The 19,930-nt window shown below is 39.6% G+C and overlaps 1 protein-coding gene across 1 annotated transcript in view; it reads left to right on the top strand.

Moving 5' to 3' along the window:
* ADAMTSL1 (ADAMTS like 1) overlaps positions 1-19,930 on the top strand; it is a 410,929-nt gene that overhangs the window by 142,204 nt on the left and 248,795 nt on the right. The window contains exons 6-7 of the mRNA XM_004581085.3: positions 13,366-13,440; positions 17,991-18,148. Coding sequence (XP_004581142.2) covers positions 13,366-13,440; positions 17,991-18,148 — 233 coding nt within the window. The remainder of the gene's footprint in view (positions 1-13,365; positions 13,441-17,990; positions 18,149-19,930) is intronic.

The raw sequence follows: 19,930 nt of genomic DNA, 5'->3' as shown, positions 1-19,930 counted from the left end.
TGAATCAGAGCAGGGTACCTCAGGTGTGTGTCCACTTGGGTTTTTCTAAGGTACATTGTGTACATTCTCATGATATTTATACCAATAATGGAGTCACATAACTAGTCCAGATCATTTAATAGTATATGGTTCTCTCTGACAACCAGAATTCAACAAATTGTGGCATATACAGATAGCAGTAAGAGACCTTGTATTTAAGGACATGCATCTTTAGAATTGTTTTGACCTCACTTGGCATATTTTCTCCAGATTTTGCCATTATCTATCCTTCCATAGTTCCTTCATTGAGCATGTTTTCCACACATCTTCCTGTGCATGCCAAATAATAATGTATATCTTTACTGTGGGTGATTTTTCTTTCTTCACATGTTGGCCAGCAGGAGGAAAAGAATTGACATATGGTGGGATTTGGCTTTAACTGGAATTGTAGGCCAAGAAGAAAAGCAGATGTGGTTACTCTCGTGTATGCTGAAGAACCACAAATGAATGTCATGAATACTTTGCCCATAGGACAAGGCTCAAGAGAAGGAGATCAGGAAGAAAGACCTTGGAACATGAAAAATTGGAGATGTCATCTACATCTTAACTACCCTAGAGCAGTGAAAAAATGTAATTCCACAAAAGCTTACAGAAGAATAATTTACAGACTCTGGTGGTTAGAATGAAGGATGAGATAATGTTGACTCTGACATAGTATGTTCAGGCAGGCATTTTCTTTAATCATATGTGTTGGGAGCTTCTGCTATACAGTGAAACATTTAAGTAATCAGAAGATTAAAGCTACAAATGGGTAGAATGTGATTCCTTTTAAATCTCTGAGCTCATATTTGAATATTTGAATAGTGGCATTTTAAAGGCCACTCATGAAGGATTCCTAAGAAATGCTAAAAGTGTTAGAAATTTTTCTAATTTTTTCTAACACACAACTGAATCACAGCTAACTATCAAGAAATCTAGGAATTACCGTTTTGCACCAAGTCTATGCATATTTGCAGTAACTGCTATAGAACAACTTCTGTGAGTGTGTTTTTAATGGTGGGAGTTCTTAATTCTCATGCCCCCTTACTTACTGCTGTCATAGAGACGAGACATTCCTCTTGCCGTTCTGGTAGGAGGAGATTGGTGACCTCTGGGGACAAAATCACTAGAACTAAAGTAGAGAAGCTCTGAAGGAAGAAACTGAATTAAAATGAGTCACTTGTCATCTCCAGAGCTGCAAAGAAATATCTCAGTGAAAAGTGCTCTATCCAAGACTGACAGCGGGTAAATTATATAATGCATAACCTGATGATTATACATAATGACAAAATGCAATTGACTCGTTTGCCTTGGCCCTGATGATACCTCATGACAAAATGATTTATATCAATAAAGCTGAGCATATGCAAGTATATCACCACAATCTATAGCAGATGGGAAACCCCAGGCGAATCTTCTCCCTTTCTGTTCACAGACTGTGTAGAGCCCCACAGGCAGGGGAGATTAGGCTGTTCCACAGGGCCCAGCAGACTGGTCAGGTGAGTGCTGGTCCACCCTCAAGGTTTTGGAGTTGCTCTGCCAGCTGTCTCCATTGTGTTCTGCCAAAAGGCAACGCCAACCAGCCACGTGTCTGCTTGGACTCCTAGCACTCATATTCCCCACCCTGACCTCATTTTCTCTCTGAATTCACTTCCAAGAGGTTTTTTTTTTTCCCCTTGTGTTATCAAACCTCAACAGAACAAAGAGAAAACAGGAAAGGGGAGAAAGATCATGGTGGAAAATTCCAGAAGTAAAAAGAGGAGGTACCTAACAAATGGCTCCCATTTATGGAAAAGTCATCTGACATATGCCTAAGGCAAATACTAAAGTAGAGCAGCATCAGGGTGCTATTTCCCCACTTTTAAAGGAAAAGACTGTCCACAGAAAGTGTTCAGTCTTCCCACTGTTTTTGTACACCAAACAAAAATCAAGGGAAAGAGAACTACAGGCAAGGAAGATCCAGTGCAAAGGGCCTGAGGAACTTACATTTGTGACGTCCTGAAGAGCAAGAAAATGATCATAGCTAAAACAAAGAGAGCATTAAAAACACTAAAGGACAACATAGAGTGTCTTCAGGGTGGTTAAAAGAAAAATAGGGAAAGGGTGGAAGTATAATTATGCTCTTAAAGCTGTTTGTATGAAATTCATGAAATGTGTTCCATTTGACTAGAGGGAATTAAGAAGGCATCAAAGTTATAACATGGAATGAACACTGGTATGGATATTGTAGGACAGGATTTTAATCCAACTGAGATGACAAATCATTGGAGGTTTTTGAACAGAAAATTCATTTGATTTACTTTTTTTTTTAAGAATTGCTGTATCTACCAGTCTGAGAATGGACTAGTCGGCCCAATTGTAGAGCTGGGGAAAGGGACCATGCTGCTGTTGCATTAAGCCTGGCCGGGGAGAATGATGGCTTGCACAGCACTAGTAGCTATGGAAAGGCAGGAAAGTGCTTGGATTCTAGATATTTGGTGCTGTTTTGAATCTAAAATACCAAGGACTGGAATATGGACCACCATTTCATGTGTTATGGAAAGGAAATAAAAGGTTGTTGAGGTAGAGAAACCATGACACAATGCTTTCCAAGCACATAGCCGTTGAAACTCTTTTAAATTCAGAAATATTTTATCCCTATTTTACACTTATGAGCACAAAAAATAAAATTCATTAATTAAACTTCTTCTCAGACTTCAACTCCTTCCAACACTCCTTCCCATTTGTTTTAGAGAGAATGGAAGACAAGAGAACAAGTACTCCTGCTCATTTGTTCAAACGTAATTATTTGGCTGGGGTGTGTTGATCTGAAATCAGGTGCCAGGAACTCAATCCAGGTCTGCAGTGTGGATGGCAGATTTAATTGCTTGATCCATCACAGCAGCTTCTCTGTGTGTGTTTATTAACAGGAAGCTTGAATCTGGGGTCTGCCCCTTTTAGCTAATTATTACTCAGTGCATTTCTGTGTATAATTCAGATCCAGAATTTTAAAAGGAGTCCATAAAAGAAATAAAACCCATTAATGTCTGCCCATTTTTGAAACTGCTATTGAGATATAATTGGCATGTAATGAGCAGCATAGTTCAAGGATACAGTAAGTCTTTACATAAGAATAAACCTGTGGTCACCAGCATAATAATGATTATTCCAAAGGTTTCCTTGTGCCGCTTGGATTCTGTCCTACTTTCTTCTTCCCCTTTGAACTGGCAGCCACTGATATGCTTTCTGCCATTACAGTTTAGATTGTATTTTCTGAATTTTTGTATAAAGAGACTTACATAGTAAGTATTTTTATCTAAATCCTTTCATTCATTGTAGTGGGCATCACTAATATTATAGAACTTATTGCAAATTTATTTTATATATGAGTAGTATATGGACATATCAGTTTACTTATTGATGCACCTGCTGATGGACATTTGGTTTCTTTCTATGAACATCCATGTACATATTTTGGTATAAAAGTATGCTTTCATTTTTCTAGAGTGAATTTGTAGGAGTATAATATCAGGGTCATGTAGTCAGTGTATATGTAACACTTAAGAAGCAACCAGGCTCCACTATCTTGCATTCCCATCAGCAGTACATGAGAGGTTCAATTTCTGTCAATTTTTTAAGATTTCTTTATTTTTATTTGAAAGGTAGGTTTACACACAGAGAGAGAGAGAGAGCCAGGAGCCAAGAACTTCTTGTAGGTCTTCCACATAAATTCAGGGGCCCAAGGACTTAAGTTAACCTCTGCTACTTTTCCATGCTGTGAGCAGGGAGCTGGATTGGAAGTGGGGCAACCAGCACATGAGCCAGCATCTGTGTGGTATGTTAAGGTGTTAGCAATGCATGATCCTTCCAGAAATGCTAGAGAATTCATTTCCTCTATCTTGGTTTTCCAGCTTTTGAAGCTGTTTTCATTTCTTGGTATCTTCACAGCCAACAGTAGAGCACTTTTGAGTATCTCTCTCTGACTATAATGTCCTCATTTGCCACCCTCTTCTATTTTAAAGAATGTTGTAATTAAATTGTGTACACTTAATAATTCAGGATTGGTCACATTAAGGCCAGGTGATCAGCAATCCTAATCCCATCAGCAACCTTATTTCCATCCTACCATGTATCTTAACTTATTCATAGGTGTTTGGATATCTTTGATGCCTTATTATTCGACTGCTTGCATGTGTTCTTTTTCCTGTTTGGAACAGATTATATCTTTCATTCACTTTTTATAATTTATTATTTGAAATACAGAGTTAGAGAGAGAGAGGGGGGTTTTCCATGTACTGGTTCCCACACCAAATGATCAAACAACTATGTTAGGCTAGGGCAAAGCTGAGAGCCAACAGCTCTTTTCAGTTCTGCAACCTGGGTGCAGGAGCCCAGGCACTTGTGCCATCCTCTGCTGCATTGCTAGGCCATCAGCATAATAAAGCTAGACAGGAAACAGAGTGCCCATCTGAAATGCCGGCCCTGTAGGGGGAGGCTTAAACAACCCTGTGGCAGAGCTGACCCTTTTTACCCTTTTTCAATTGATCAAAGCTTGGTTTTCAACTGTTGAGTTTAATAGTTCTTTATGTCTTCTAGGTATCAACTGTTTCATAAATATGTGACTGGAAAATATTTTCTCTCAATCAGTAGCCTAATCAAAATTATTTAACAATATCTTTCAGAAAATAAAATATTTTTAGGTGAAGAATAAGCTGTTGAGTTTTATTCACTGGGTTATGATTCCAATATCATGTGTACAAATTCCTGGCCTAAAGATCTCAATAGATAGTTCTCTTTAAAAAAAAAAAAAAATGTAGCTGCCTTTATGGAGCCAGAGCTGCCGGTGGCTTCACTCTCTTCCATGAGCTCTGAGTTCTGGGAACTCTCACTGGGGGCTATCTGAGCACACCTGAGATTGTGCATGAGTTTCAGTTCCAAGGGCAGATTAGGAGGGCGAACGGAAAGGCCCCAGGTGAACATTGTGTTCCCAATAGGCCATGTCGAGGGCTTCACACATCCATTTGTGCCTGCCTGGCATGGCTAGATCACAGTACCCACCACTGAGTATCAAATTGGGCTAGACTCAAATACCTCCTGGTGTTCGTAAGAGTCAAGGAGGGTGTAGAACAGGATGGGCTAGATCTCAGTACCCTCTGAACCGTGCAAGAGATATTTCTGGGTGTGGACCAGGTGTAACTGGGCTGTAACACCCAACAGTAAGAACTGGAATGGGTATAGGATAGTTGGGCAAGGCATGAGCTAGAATCAAACGCAAACTAGGCCAGGCCAGGCTATAGCACACACCAGCAATTGCCGAGGTGAGGGGAGCCATGCTAGACTGGGCTGCAGCACCCACCAGCACACATGAGACCCAGGGCAAGGCCTGGTAGGGAGCTGCAGATGCTCCTCTGCTGGGCCACTGCTCCCACTGGCACATGTGAGAACTGGGATCAGGGGCAGACCAGGCTGAACAGGGCTATGGCACCTGTTTGCCTGCATGTTAACTGGGTTGGGAGAGAGCCAGGCTGGGCTAACCAACTGTACCCATTAGTGCATACCTAGGCCAGAGTAAAAGCAGGATGGTTGGGCTTTGCTACAGCATCAGCTGGTAAGTGCTGGGGGCAATTCCTGGCAAGCTAGAATGCAGAACACCTAAAGAATGTAAGATCCAGGACTAGGAATAGGCCCAGTAGGGAACCTGTGGGCACCTCTCTGATAGGTTGCAACTCCCACTTGTGAGCATAAGAACCAGGGCTGAGGCAGGCCTGGCTATACAAGTAGTGGAATTAACTGGCATTTGTGTAGGCATAATAGTGAGGTCGATTGGGTTGAGTTACACTTCAACACCCATTGATGTATATAAGAGCTGAATGGGATGTAGGACAGACTGGACCAGTCTGTTCTCCATACTGGCAAGCACAAGAACCAGGGCAGGGGGAGGGCCTAATGGGGGCTGTTTGGTGTCATTCTGACTAGGCATAACAAATTGGTCAACTACTCCAGCCAAGTGTTGACAGCAGATATCTAGACAAATGGAGACTCTAAGGTGGACTATGTCAGCTAATGGACCTTGGAAATATTTCCTCATCCTCGGACTCGCAAAATCAACAGCATTTCAGAGCTGTCAAAACCATTTGAGCAGAACCCTAAGAGCATGCTCCACATTGGGTACCCTAGGATGACATCAGGTGGTCATTCCCTATTCCTGAGTAATGAGGCAGTTGGGAGGCTGGGTGTGGCTTCTCCTCTTATCTCCCATTTCTCTGGATACAGGAAGAAGAAAAAGAAAATTTGGAAGCAATGATCTCACTCCCTTTCCCCTAATCCTCAACCCTTCCCACCCTAATCAACCATGTAAATATCATCAAAAAGAAAAGAAAATATAAATGGCCAACAAATGCATGACAAAATAATCAACATCACTAGTGATGAGGGAAATGAAAATCAGAACCCCGCCGATATATCACCTCACTCCAATCAGAATAACTAAATATAAGAGAATAACAATGCTGGTGATTTTATGGAGGAAGACAAGCATTTGCACACTGTTGGTGAGAATGTAATTTAGTACAACCACAGAGAACAGTGTCTAAGTGTCCTTAAAAACTAGAAAGACCTGTTTTATGGTCCAACAATTCCACTACAAGGTATATATTCCTAAGACATGAATATGTGGCATGAAACAGATGCCTGCATCACCTTGTTTTAGCAGCATTGTTCAGAAAAACCGAAATATTGAATCAACCAAAAATATCCATCATCAGATGAATGAATAAAGAAAATGTGATGTAACAGAATATGTGTTTATGCACACACACACAGAGTCAGGTCTGTTAGCGATTCTGTTACATGAGATGAAAAAATAAAGAATCCTGGGGAAAAATGAGAGCCCTTTGCTGAATCCCAGGTCATAGTGACTTTTTCTTATGTTTTCTTCTTGAAATATTATAGTTTATTGAACATTTTACCTTTGGCCCTATCATTTTTCAGTTATTTTTGTTTAAGACACAAAATTTACATCTAGGTTAATATTTGTGCATATGCATTATCAGCTTTTTAGAGGGCAAAGACTTTTCTCCAATGAATTGCCTTTAAAACGTCATCAACGTTTCATTGGTCAATTCTGTTTATATATGCACCTAGATTCTCTGCTCTAAAATATTTGTCTTGGATATTAAAGCTTTGAAGTAAGTTATAAAGTCAGGCAGTATTAGTTCTCTGTACTCTTCACTTTGCATTCATTTTTGACAACTATCTTAATTTTCTTTACTTTTTCATATAAATTTTATTATCTCTTTCTGCATATATCAATATCCAAAGACATTTTTACTTTGTCTAGAATTATGTCAGTTTCACAGAACAAGTTGGAGTAATGAATTGATGTTTTTACCACATTAAATTGTTCAGCCTACGGAGATTTTGTTTCTTCATTTATTTAAATATTCTTTGTTTTTTTCTTCAGACATCTTAAGTTTTGAGCATACAGATCCTGTATATTTTAGTTGGATTTATACTTGTTATGATTTTTTGGCAACTATTGCAAATGGAATTGTATTCTTTATTTTCATTTTCAATTGTGTATAGCTAGTCTATAAAACAAGATTGATTTGTGTGTGTTCTTCAAGTATTACATAATTTGCTAAACTCAATAGTATAAGAGCTTTTGGCAGCTTACTGATATTTTTCTATATAAACAATCATGTGTACTCAAAAAAGGATGGCTTTGCTTCTTCATTTTCATTTTATAAGCCATTCATTTCATTTTCTGGCATTTTTGCACTGACTAGGACATCTAATATAGAGAGCTGGAGTAACAGGAATGGACATCTTTATTCTAGTCCCAGTCTTTAAAAGAAAGTATTCAATCTCATGATTGAGCATGTTGTCTGTAGTTGTGTGTGTGCGTGTGCGCACATGTACATGTGCACATATGCTTTCAGGGTGTGTATGTGGATGCCCTTTATCAGAATAAAGAAGTTCCCCTCCTTTCCTAGTATGCTGAGGGTTATTGTGTGAATGGACTTTGAATTTTATCAAATTATCTACATACCTAGATTAACATGGTCATATGGTTTGTCCTTCTCTAAACAATTGTTGTGATTGGTAGAGTTATTTGGGCTTCTTATTAATAAAGAACCAACCTTGCATACCTTGGATAAATTCCACTTAGTCATTTTGATTCCTTGTGTAGATGACTGATTTAATTTGCGAATTATTGAGAAGAGCCTTCACATCCATGTGCGTGCTAGATGATGGTCTGTAGTATTTGCTTTTTCTGTACTCTATGTCTGATGCTGGTGTCAGCATATGCTGGCCTCATACTATGAGTTTGGAAGTGATCCCTCATCTTTTATTTCTCTGGAAGAGATTCTATAGGATTTATGTTATTTCTCTAAATTCTTTGTAGCATTCACCAGCGAGGCCCTGTGGACCTGGATATTTCTTTTTCAGTACTTAAAATTTTGCACATATGGAATACAGTTATAATAACTATTTTAGTACACATTCTGTGTTTTTGATTGATTGATTTTCACTTTAGTGTGGGCTGTATTTTTTTTTTATTTCTTTGCATTACTGGTAATTTTTGACTAGATGCCAGACATTATAAATTTTGCTTCTGGGGTATTAGATATTTCTGTATCTCTCTAAATATTCTTTATCTTTGTTCTGGGAGCAGTTATTTGAACTCAGTTTGGGGTATTAAAATTTAGAAGATGGGACCAAAACTATGTTTGATCTAGAGCTAATTGTGCCCTTGTCGAATATTGCATGTTTTATGAATTATGAAGCTTTCTGGTCTGGCAGGTTGATTAGGTATTATTCTCTGCCCTGTATGAGTATCATGCATTCTGTTCTATTCTTCCTTTAATTTTCTCTGCGGTTCTTTTCCCTGCTTCTGGTAATTGCCTCATACACATACACATATGTTGCTCAGTATACTGCTAGACACTTACAGAGACCCTGCTGAGATCTCCAGAGGGGGTTCTATATAGCTTTCTCCTTTTGCTACATCATCCTACAAATTCCAGCTACTTGGTTCTCTGAAAACTCAGTTTCTATCCTCAACAATAGCAATATTCTTCCTTGGTAAGAATCCTGAAAGATTCTGTTGATTATGTAATGTATTCTGGTGTCATGTAACTTACAGAAAAAAAATGTTTGTTCCCCTTGGAGTTAATTAATTAGAGTATCTTAACAATAAGATTTAACAATCTAACAAATTGATTACAAATGAAAATAAGAGGAAGGCTGCTAATAATTAATCTGGAAAATTGGAATAATGAAGTTCTCCAGCTAGAATGGGGCTAGCATCTTCTGTAGCCCGTAATGTATACATCTTCTGTGTAATTGCAAAGGAGTGGACCTAAAAGACTCAAATGATCAGCTTTTCTTATAATACTGGACATATTTTAAGAATAGTAAGATTGGCATAGAGCTTTAAAATATGCCCTTTAAACTTTTGAAGGTAGACTATTTTTATATGTGGTCAATTGTATTAGCAGGGCCCGGCACCATGGCCTGTGGCTAAAGTCCTCACCTTGAATGCCCCGGGATCCCATATAGGCGCCGGTTCTAATCCCAGCAGCTCCACTTCCCGTCCAGCTCCCTGCTTGTGGCCTGGGAAAGCAGTCCAGGACGGCCCAAAGCTTTAGGACCCCGCACCCACGTAGGAGATCCGGAAGAGGTTCCAGGTTCCCGGCTTTGGATCGGCGCGCACCAGCCCGTTGCGGCTCACTTGGGGAGTGAATCATCGGATGGAAGATCTTTCTCTCTGTCTCTCCTCTTTGTGTATCTGACTTTGTAATAAAAATAAATAAATCTTTAAAAAATTGTATTAGCAACAGTTGGTTCTTTCACTTAAAAGTAAAATGAAGTATCAGCTCCATTGGCTTAGAGGGAAGAGTCCTTTTTATTCTTTTTAAGATTTATTCATTTTTATTGGAAAGTCAGATATACAAAGAGGAGGAAGATTTTCCATCCAATGATTCACTCCCCAAGTGGCCACAATGACCAGAGCTCAGCTGATCCAAAGCCAGGAGCCCGGAGCCTCCCCGGGTCTCCCACACGGGTGTAGAGTTTCAAAGCTTTGAACCCTCCTGGACTGCTTTCCCAAGCCACAAGCAGGGAGCTGGAAGGAAAGCAGGCTGGAGGGATCAGAACCTGCACCCGTATGGGATCCCAACACTTGCAAGCCTAGGACTTGAGCTGCTAGGTCACTGCGCTATGCCTGGAAGAGTCCTTTTTAAAATGAATTTATCAACATATCTAAAAATAAAATAAACTCAAGTATCAAAACAGAAAATTCTGCCTCTTCAAGATATTGTCATTGTTACATTTCTTGATACACATGGAAATAACAAAACATTCACATATGACCAGATTTGAAAATTAATATGTTGTGTGTTGAAATTTTTGGAACATATGTGTATTTTTAAAGGAAATCTTCTAGCACAATACTTGGGGACAATTTTCTTGTGAAAGGGTATTGCAACCAATATGTGTGAAATAAGAGAATTTATGATTACCATGGGAAAGTTTCCCATCTAACTGAGAAGGTAGTTATCTGGTGCTTGAGTAACTTTACAGTTACAAGAATTTATTGATAACCCAGAAATATGACCAGAAGTCTGGTACCGTGTTTATCTCAACCAAGCCAATATAGATGAAGGCAGGTACACTTAGGCATAGAACAGTGTACCCTTACAGGAAGTATACCAGTAGGAAACCTTGGCATGCTGGGAGAGGATATAAACACTAGCCATAGCAAATGCATTAAATCACTTAAGGGAACAGGTGCTTTAATACAATCATATTTCTCATACATTCTGGGATATATCAAACACTTTTCTGTGCATGAAACTGCAGCCAATACCAGGTAGAATCCTCTAACCTGTACAAAATTGTTGAGAATTTGTCAATAAATGAGACAATTGCTCATTCACAATTCAAAGTGTTGCTTTTATCAATATGCAGAGAATGACATTTAAAACTGGGGCTGATACAGGAAGAAAAAAAAAGGGATTGTGGAAATTGTGATCTCACCCAATTTCCTGTAGTCCTTGACCCATATCACACTAATCAACTATGTAAAAACCATCAATAATAAAAATAATTAATAAAAAGTAAATAATATTTTTAAAGCTAAGTCAAGTAAAAATAAACTGGGGTTAGCATTGTGGTGCAGTGAATTAAGTCACTGCTTGCAATACCGGCATCATGTATTGGAGTGTTCATTCAGGTTTAGGCTTCACTGATTCCAGTCTATCTCCCTGCTGATGCTCCTGGGAAAGCAACAGAGGATGGCCCAAATACTTAGATCCCCACCACTCATGTCGGAGACCAGGATGGAATTGGCATCCTGGATTCATCCAAGTTTGGCCTGGCTGTTGTGGGCATTAGAAGAATGAACCAGTAGATGGAGGAATCGTTCTCTCTCTCACTCCCATTCCTACTCTCACGCCTCAATCCCTCTCTTCTCTCTCTCCCTCCCTTCTGTTTCCCCCTCCCTCCCTTCTTCTTTTCCTTCCTCTATACCTCTCCTTCTCTTTTGTCATTCTCTCAAACAATTTAAAATTCTCTCCAATGTTTTGTCAGCTTAGCATCATTTCTTACAGTATGTTTCAAGATATAGTCGCTGATGTTAATAGATATTAATAAATAAAATTATCCTTGGGGGAAAAAGACATGTTGCTTATATGTCATGCTTTCTTTGGTTCACAACTCATAAGAAACTACCCAGTGTGTTCTGGAAATTTTCTTGCATGGTATTTAACAGGTAGTATTTCTCCATGTTTTGGCTTAGAGTCCTCTCCCAAGGATAGTCTTGTGGATCTAGGACTTGACTTTCTTTGTCAATGGAGTACCTAGCATGAAACAGGTACTTCATGTGCCTAGCATGAAGCATGACACTGAGATACCCAGAAAGTATTGGTGGAGTATAGTGATTTTCTGATTCCCTGATGGCTTGCCAGGGGTTCATCAACCCTTTTCAGGGAAATAGAACAATGGATTTGCTCCCTCCATGCTGTGGGCTGGTGACTGTGCACTATTTGAGCCATCCCATTTTTCTCTTTAATGAGTGCCAGGTGACATCCAGAAAATATTCTGAGCCCAGCGCAGTAGCCCAGTGGCTAAAGTGCTTGTGTTGCTCTCAACAGGATCCCATATAGACACTGGTTCATATCCCAGCTGCTCCACTTCCTTTCCAGTTCCCTGCTTGTGGCCTGGGAAAGTAGTCAAAGATGGCCAAAAGCCTTGGGACCCTACACCCACATGGGAGACTTGGAAGAAGTTCTTGGTTCCTGACTTTAGATCTGTTCAGCTCTGTTTGTGGCAGCTGCTTTGAGAGTGAACCAGCAGATAGAAGATCTTTTCTCTGTCCTTCTTTCTATAAATAAGATTTTCCAGTAAAAACAAATAAATCTTAAAAAAAAAGAAAAAAATATTCTGCCTTCTCCATCTTACCCTGTTTCCCTAATAACCTTCTCCCTTATGTCTGTGGAGCTACAGATGTTGCTGCATCAGCCAGAAGCCGAGGTTGATGCCCTGGTGGTAGAAAGTGAGTCACATCTCAGCAGAACAAGAGGAAGGCTGCAGGCGCTTGTGTAGGGGGTCAGAAGGCAGCTGCTGAGCACTGCTGGGCCAAGCAGAAAGCTTCCCTTTTACTTGCACTTTGTTTGACCTGTGAATAAACAAAGACTTTCTATTTCTAGAAATCCCATTGTTTAACTGCTTTGAGTTCCTTTTGGAAACTTAAAAATTCATTTCTTTATGTGCAGCATTTGAAGCTGTGTGGACCCAGTCCTAACATTTTGTTGTTGTTGTTGTTTTTCTGTATCTCCTTACATTTTATGTTCTCACATGCTGAAAACTCCCAGCTTTCTGAAATTTGCTTTATACTCAAGTATGCATGACATTAAACACAGCTATGATGTTTTAGTGTGATTAGAATATTGAGAATTATAGAGAACTTGGCAAATGTCACCCTTTGAGGAAAAGATTGGAGAGCATATGATTCTCCTGTTTCATTCAGTAATCATCAAGGCTATGGGCCTTGAAATACTAAAAAAAACCTCTAAAGACAGCAAGTCTTTCAGTTACTTACCTGAAGGAAATTTGGAACAGGGGGAGGAAAATAGTATTTACAGCAGGCCTACCATGTTCCAGACCATAAAGTACTTATTTATGAGAGAGAGAGAGAGAGAGAGAGAGAGAGAGAGAGAGAGAGAGTGTAGGCATTTGCATCTTAAAGACTAATGACAGAGTTGTCCTTTTTTGAAGTATGTTAAGTCACAGCCATTATATAGAGAGAATGTATAATTCTGTGCCAAATCATGTGGTTTAAAATTGTGTTTTGTTTCTCTCTAGTGGATGACACTGTGGTTGCCATTCCCTATGGAAGCAGACATATTCGTCTTGTCTTAAAAGGACCTGATCACTTGTGTAAGTAAATCCAGTTGTTTTTCTTTAGGGATTAGGAATTTTGGTTATTATCATTTATTTTTTTGTTCCCAGAAGCGATTAAAACAAATCTTTCTACTCTATCATAATATGACATCATGAGTGCTTCTGTTTATCTTCTGGCTGCTTGATGAGATGGCAGAAACCTCAGTGGTAATTATCTCTAACCACAGTCATTCTGAAAACTACAAAATAGATCCTGCCCGTGGGTTGTTCATAAGCTAAGCACATGTTTATGCTTTTATGAATATTATATCTCACTGTGTCTCTCCCCTTCCACTCAATCTCAACTTTTTTTTTTTTTTGCTTCTCTGTCTTCTTTCTCTTTCTGATCCTTACTATATTGTCTTTTCCTTTTCCTTTCCATGGTTATGTTCTATTACTTTATCAGTGCAGAAAGACAAACACTGTGGCATTTAAAGAAACCCTGATAGTAACAAGGACACCATGTGTTAAAGATAATTCCATATCCTTGCCTCGAAACAATAGTTATTGGGATTCAGAATTGAAAGATAATCATAACCCCCAAAAGCCCATTAAGGTTTGCCCCCTCCTGGTTTGCACAAGAATTAATCTTCAGTAGTGCCAAAGCATCACACAATCATATCACTTTATTACTGTGTACCGTTGTTTAGATATAGACCTATAAATTATAAGCATAAACAAAAGAGAGACTGGGAGCGAATATGCTAGCATTTTCTGTGAGATTCAGTTTCAGTTGTTTCCTTGAGTATTTCTGATTTTCTCCTCTCTAATTATTCCACACAGTCATCTGTCATCTTCTGCTTTTTCTTTCCTCCCACACACACTCCTGTGAACCCAATGTAGATAGCAAGCATTTCAGCGGTGGGAATGGTAATGAAATCATGCTGGGAAACACCACTGTTCCTGCTAGGACAGGAGGTGAACTGAACAGGGCTGGCTCATGGACCCACTGGTATGTGCGAAACCTGGCACTGGGAGAGTTTCTGATGGAGGAGCCTGGGCAACTCCTCTGGCAGGACACAGTCCCTGCAGGTAAGCGCAAGAAGCACAATAGGAAACAGCCCAGAACAGGTTATGGAAATTATCCCACTGGTATACACATGGCATGGATTGGGGGCAGACCAGGCTGAACCTGTTCACATCACCCGCTGGTGAGTCCAAGTGCCAGAACAGAGTGTGGGTCGAGCCAGGTTTGGTTGCAACACATACTAGTACACAATAAGGAATGCCAAGGTGAGATGAGCCGTACCGGAAGTGGTTGCAGCGCCCAAACAGCACATGTGATAATCTGGGGGAAGAGGCAAAGCTAACAGGGAAATGTGGGCTCCCCTGCTGGACAACTACTTCCATTGGAAAGCGTGAGTGGGGTTGAGGGCAGATCAGAATGGCAGGGCTGTTACACCTGTGGGCCGCATGTGGGTTAGATAAGGGAAGGGCCACGGTGGGCTGACTGTTCCGACTGGTGCAAGCAAAAACTAGAGTGGATGAGGGTTGGTCGGGCTAGCCGCAGTACTAGCTGGCAGCGGCTGGCACTTGGAGCCAATTCTGTCAAGTCAAATGCCAGAACTACCTGGAGAGTGCATAATCTGGGAGAGGCTGTGGCCTAGAAGGGAAATAGTGGGCACCTCCTTCGGGGCTACCACTCTCATTGGACAGCACGAACACCAGGACAGGGTCAGGGGTGGCTGTACAGAAGGGCACCTGCCAGTAGGTGTGTGGGCTGGATAGTAGGTTGGTTGGATTGAGCTGGGCTTCAATGCCCATCCACACGCGCGAGAGCTAAACAGGATGTGGGACAGACTTGACAAGCCTGCAGTGCGTACTGGCAAGCATGGGAACCAGAGAAGGGGGCAGAACTGGTGGGGGTTATGGGGAGTCGCCCCAATCAGGCTGCAGCTCCAACCGGTTTGCATGAGGACCAAGTATGAAGTGGGCAGGATCGAACTGGGCTGCAACACCTGTTGGTTCACAAGGAAGACAGGGCTGGAAACAGAACGAACCCAGCAATCCCAACAAGCAGCATGAGCATAAGCTGATTGGTGTGATGGACGGTGTCAGACTCTGTACTAGCAAACTCGCGCAAGAATCAGGCCTGGGATCATCTCAGATGAAGTTTCTTTGGAGATCCCTCCAACTGAACTGCTGATCTTAGAACCCCGACCATGAAGAGACTGTCAGCCAGTGGATTCTGAATAGGATTCATTGCTATTGGAACTGAGAGATTGGCAGCAATCCAGAACTGATGAACTATCAAAACTGTATGAGCAGGACCCTCAGAGCGCGCCTCCCGTTGGGGATCTGGGATGGGTGGGAGGTTGGGTGGGGCTTTTCCCTTTGTTTTTTTTCCCTGACCCCAGATACAGGGTAAAATGATATTGATGTGGAAACAGTGGTATTACCCACTTTCACCCTGTAGCCCTTGACACTTTGTTCCCTAATCAACTAAGTAAGATTATTAAAAATTAATTTTAAAAAAAAGAATGTATGAAGAAAGATTGTATAAAAAAAAAAGAAATCATGCTGGAGGACAAAGAAGAGGAAGACAAATCAGATTCCACCAAAATTAATGTATACTACTGTGATCTTTGTAAAAGTAAAAATAAACACATTTCATGAAAGAAGTAGAGTTTAAGTGGTCATATGAAGTAAGGGAGTGGATAAAGTACCATTTAGACAAAGCAGAAAATGCTGATAAGTTGCCTGGTATGAATCCAAGTTCACTTCTAACCCTGAGCAACTCCTTGATATCCAGTGTTTCCACTTCAAAAGATCATGTGTGTACTATTACAATCCATATGATTCACTTTATGCCTTGAACATTGAACAGAGCTAACCACTGATATAGCAACCACATTGAAAAGTACTATTTTATGAACAGTGACAGAGACTAGGATAAGATATTTAGTACAAGGCCATCACCAGGTGGAAGACTGACTCTTCATTATAGAAGGAAGATTTAAAAAGAAAATGTATTTTATACATATATTAGTCTCCCAGATTTTTAATTATATGATCAGTAGGGAGCTGAAAAATTGACCTGGTATAATTTAACTGTCCCAAGGATTTTGTAGGTAAAGTTTTAAATGATACTCAGAAATCATAAAAAGCAAAATTTTAAATCTGCTCTTTCCACTTTACAGAATCCTATAAGCTTCATAGGCATAGCTGGGCATTTTTTGTTTATTTGGTTTTTGTATCTAGTGTGAGATTCATTAAAATGCATGTGAAATTAAGTGCTGCTCTGTTTCTCCAGCAGCTCTTGTTCTATACTCTCAGCGACTGGTTCATCATGAGATCATCCTTAAATATTTAAGCCCAAACCAAAATCATACTAGGTGATCTGGTCCAGCCCCAGCTCAGCTGTAATCAGAAGTACCTGGAAAAGCACAGCCAGAGGATGCCGATAAGATTGAATCACCTGCTATTAGATCAGACTTAGACCTCCAGTATGTTTTCTAAAACTGCTGGGCATTCCCTTGAACACCAATATTTTCCAGACCTTGGTATTCTTTGTAGTGGATAATTCGAAGTAGAACAAACCCAAAGCAATATAGTACAAATACTTCAGGTACTTATTATCTTTAGAAATCTTGTGAAATGCATGAGAGGAGGCATTTTTATTGATTTATTTATTATTATTTTATTTTATTTTATTGGGTAGGAGATTCAGGAGCCCCATTTAAGACTCTGTTTTTCAGCTGAAATCACTGCCAAACATAGGATTCTTTGTAAGGTTTGGAAACCATTAACCTCAATCCATTTATCTTCCTTCACGCAACAGACAGTTATTCTAAATCACCTTTCAGTCACTTGAGAGCTTGGTCATCTCTAGAACACACATCATAATCATTATCATTCCCAACATTCTCTGATTTCCTCTTCAAACACAAGATGCTTCATATTCATCGTCCTTAACCAAATTCAGATTTGAATACTCAAGTAATTAAATATCATATATGTGCATCCAATTGAATTAAACATCAAGAAGAATCTTAAAATGAGAAAGAAGTGTAAAGAAGAGGCCCTGTCCTGAAGTCATTCTGGTTTCTTCCTTTTGAGCAGCAATACCTATGTAGTAAACAACCAAAAGCTAGTTAATGCATAGATGGAAAGTCATACAGGTACAGTGGCAACTCAGAAGTATACTCTGGGTCTAACAGGGAAAATGGGAAGCTAGAAAGTATGCTAAACTGAAGACCATCAGGACTGAAGTCAGTAAGGAATGTATTAAAGATGGTTAAATTAAAGAAACTGGGCTATAGTACAGTAGCACAAACAAAGGAGGATATCCACAGATTCAAAAATTTTCTAACATGGTGTCTTAAAAGCTTGGTTAGTGAATTTTTAAATCATTTTATTTACACCATGAAATCCTGTGTGATCCAGAAGTGACTTTATATTCTGTTTATGTCACAGTTTTGTCAGCTATACAACATCAGTGCTGTCCCTTACATAGAGTGGAACTTTATTGGATGGGATGTGCCTCTATGTGATTTCTCAAAACCCTGGAATATCACCCTCTTCTCTTCCTGTGTCTGATTATATAGATCTGGAAACCAAAACCCTCCAAGGTGCTAAAGGTGAAAACAGCCTCAGCTCTACAGGCACCTTTCTTGTGGAAAATTCTAGTGTAGATTTCCAGAAATTTCCAGAAAAAGAGATACTGAGAATGACTGGACCACTCACAGCGGATTTCATTGTCAAGGTGAGCCTATTTAGATACCTTATTTTTAAGTCACATTCAAACTGATTTGTAATCACATTCAAACTATTTGTAATCTCCCGAACAGAGAGACACTCGTTATTGAGATATGTCTTTGGGATGCCTGCTTGTTATCGAGAAAATGTTGAATTCAAAGGTGTTGAGCTAGCTACATCCTGCAATTCACAAATCTCATGAAATATTTTATTTAAAAAAATGGTCCCTACCCATGAAACCAAAATAGCACTGGTGGGCAGATATCATTTGTCTTTAAAACAGTTTCTTTGCTGTCATTGACTCATAAAGGACATCCTCCATGAAAAGTTTTAGCTGATGATCCATAGAGCTGCTCGAGTAATCCTGCTTCTAATGGAAAATTCTGCTTTCTCTTGCACTGGCAACAAGACTAAGTTGTTTCCTTATATTAGAACTTCCCTGTTCTTCAAGGTAATATAAAACACATTGCTGGAAGCAACATGCACATTCTGTTGGAAAAATGCAAACACTAAAAGAACATTTGGGACTCACAATAAAATAAAACATTTTTTTTCTTTCAGTAGGTCAGGAGGACCTGAAGGATTTCAGCTGTAAAGCTGTAAAGCTTGTAATGTGTCCAGGACCCCATAAATTTTTCATCATGGGAGTTGGAGCCAGAAGACATTTGATTTAAGCTGAGGCTTGATGACCCCATGGCAGCTGGAAGTAAGAATGCATGTAGGAAAATGTGATGGGCAGTGAGGATAGACAGAAGAAGGATTCTTGAACACTGTCCTCTATTAACAAGGTAGCTCTTGTTAATCCAGTTCAGATGCCAGCCACATGAATGTGAACAAGAAGCTGAAAACCATTAGATACCACCAAATAGAAATGCTATCGATAAGCAATTCCTGTCATGCAGAAGTAAGAGATAGCTCTATTCTTTGAAGCCCTTGGAATGTGATTGAGCAGTTTATAAGATAGTGATTTCCCTAATGGTCCTTCAAGAGTTAATTCACATACTAAAATATAGAATGGGATTCAAGTAATGTTATCCACCTTTGAATAGTTCAGAGCATTGTCAAATGCATTGCATTATCCAGTTACCACCTCTTGGATCATAGGTATAATGAGATCAACATTTCCAAAACTGAACTTATCTGGCTCAGAAATCTACTTTATCTTCTTTATTTCTTATCTAATAGATTAGTACACTATGCACTCAATCAAATCAGAAGCCTTGAATTCATCATGATTTCTCCTCCTGTGTGTTGCCAGTCAGAACTCAACATTTTAGTACTTACCTCCATAACATTTCTTGAGAATTTTCTTTCCTCTCCATTTTTTGCTGCTTGTCTTAGTTTATCCCTTTGCATTTTTCACAGACTCCAGATTACTTTTTCAGCCTCTTGTCCATTGTCTTTGTTACCTTCAAACTGGATTTTATAATACTGTAACAGTATTTTTTAATTATCCTACACAGTCTCTCATCTCCACTCGTTGCTTCTAGAGATGAAAATCAATAGAAAAGCTGTAGATTCAGCCCAAGTCTGTCAATTCATCCCAAGTTTCTATGTACATAATGTCTTCCCACTGTCTTACTTGGGGCAATAATTAAGTTGTATCTGATTTCAGATCTCCCTAAGAGGAACCTAGTAAGTAACAATAATTGCTGTATGGAAAAAAAATTATCTACAGCACAGCAATTGTTTAAGTGGGGCAGATGCTCATACTCCATTAAATCCAGAATTACGTTTTGTTTCTGTATAGTTGACTGACTTGTCTAAGTTCCTGTCAGTGGGAACCCAG

Source organism: Ochotona princeps, chromosome 14, assembly GCF_030435755.1.
Source record: "Ochotona princeps isolate mOchPri1 chromosome 14, mOchPri1.hap1, whole genome shotgun sequence".
NCBI lineage: Eukaryota > Metazoa > Chordata > Mammalia > Lagomorpha > Ochotonidae > Ochotona > Ochotona princeps.
This window is presented reverse-complemented; position numbering and strand designations above follow the sequence as displayed.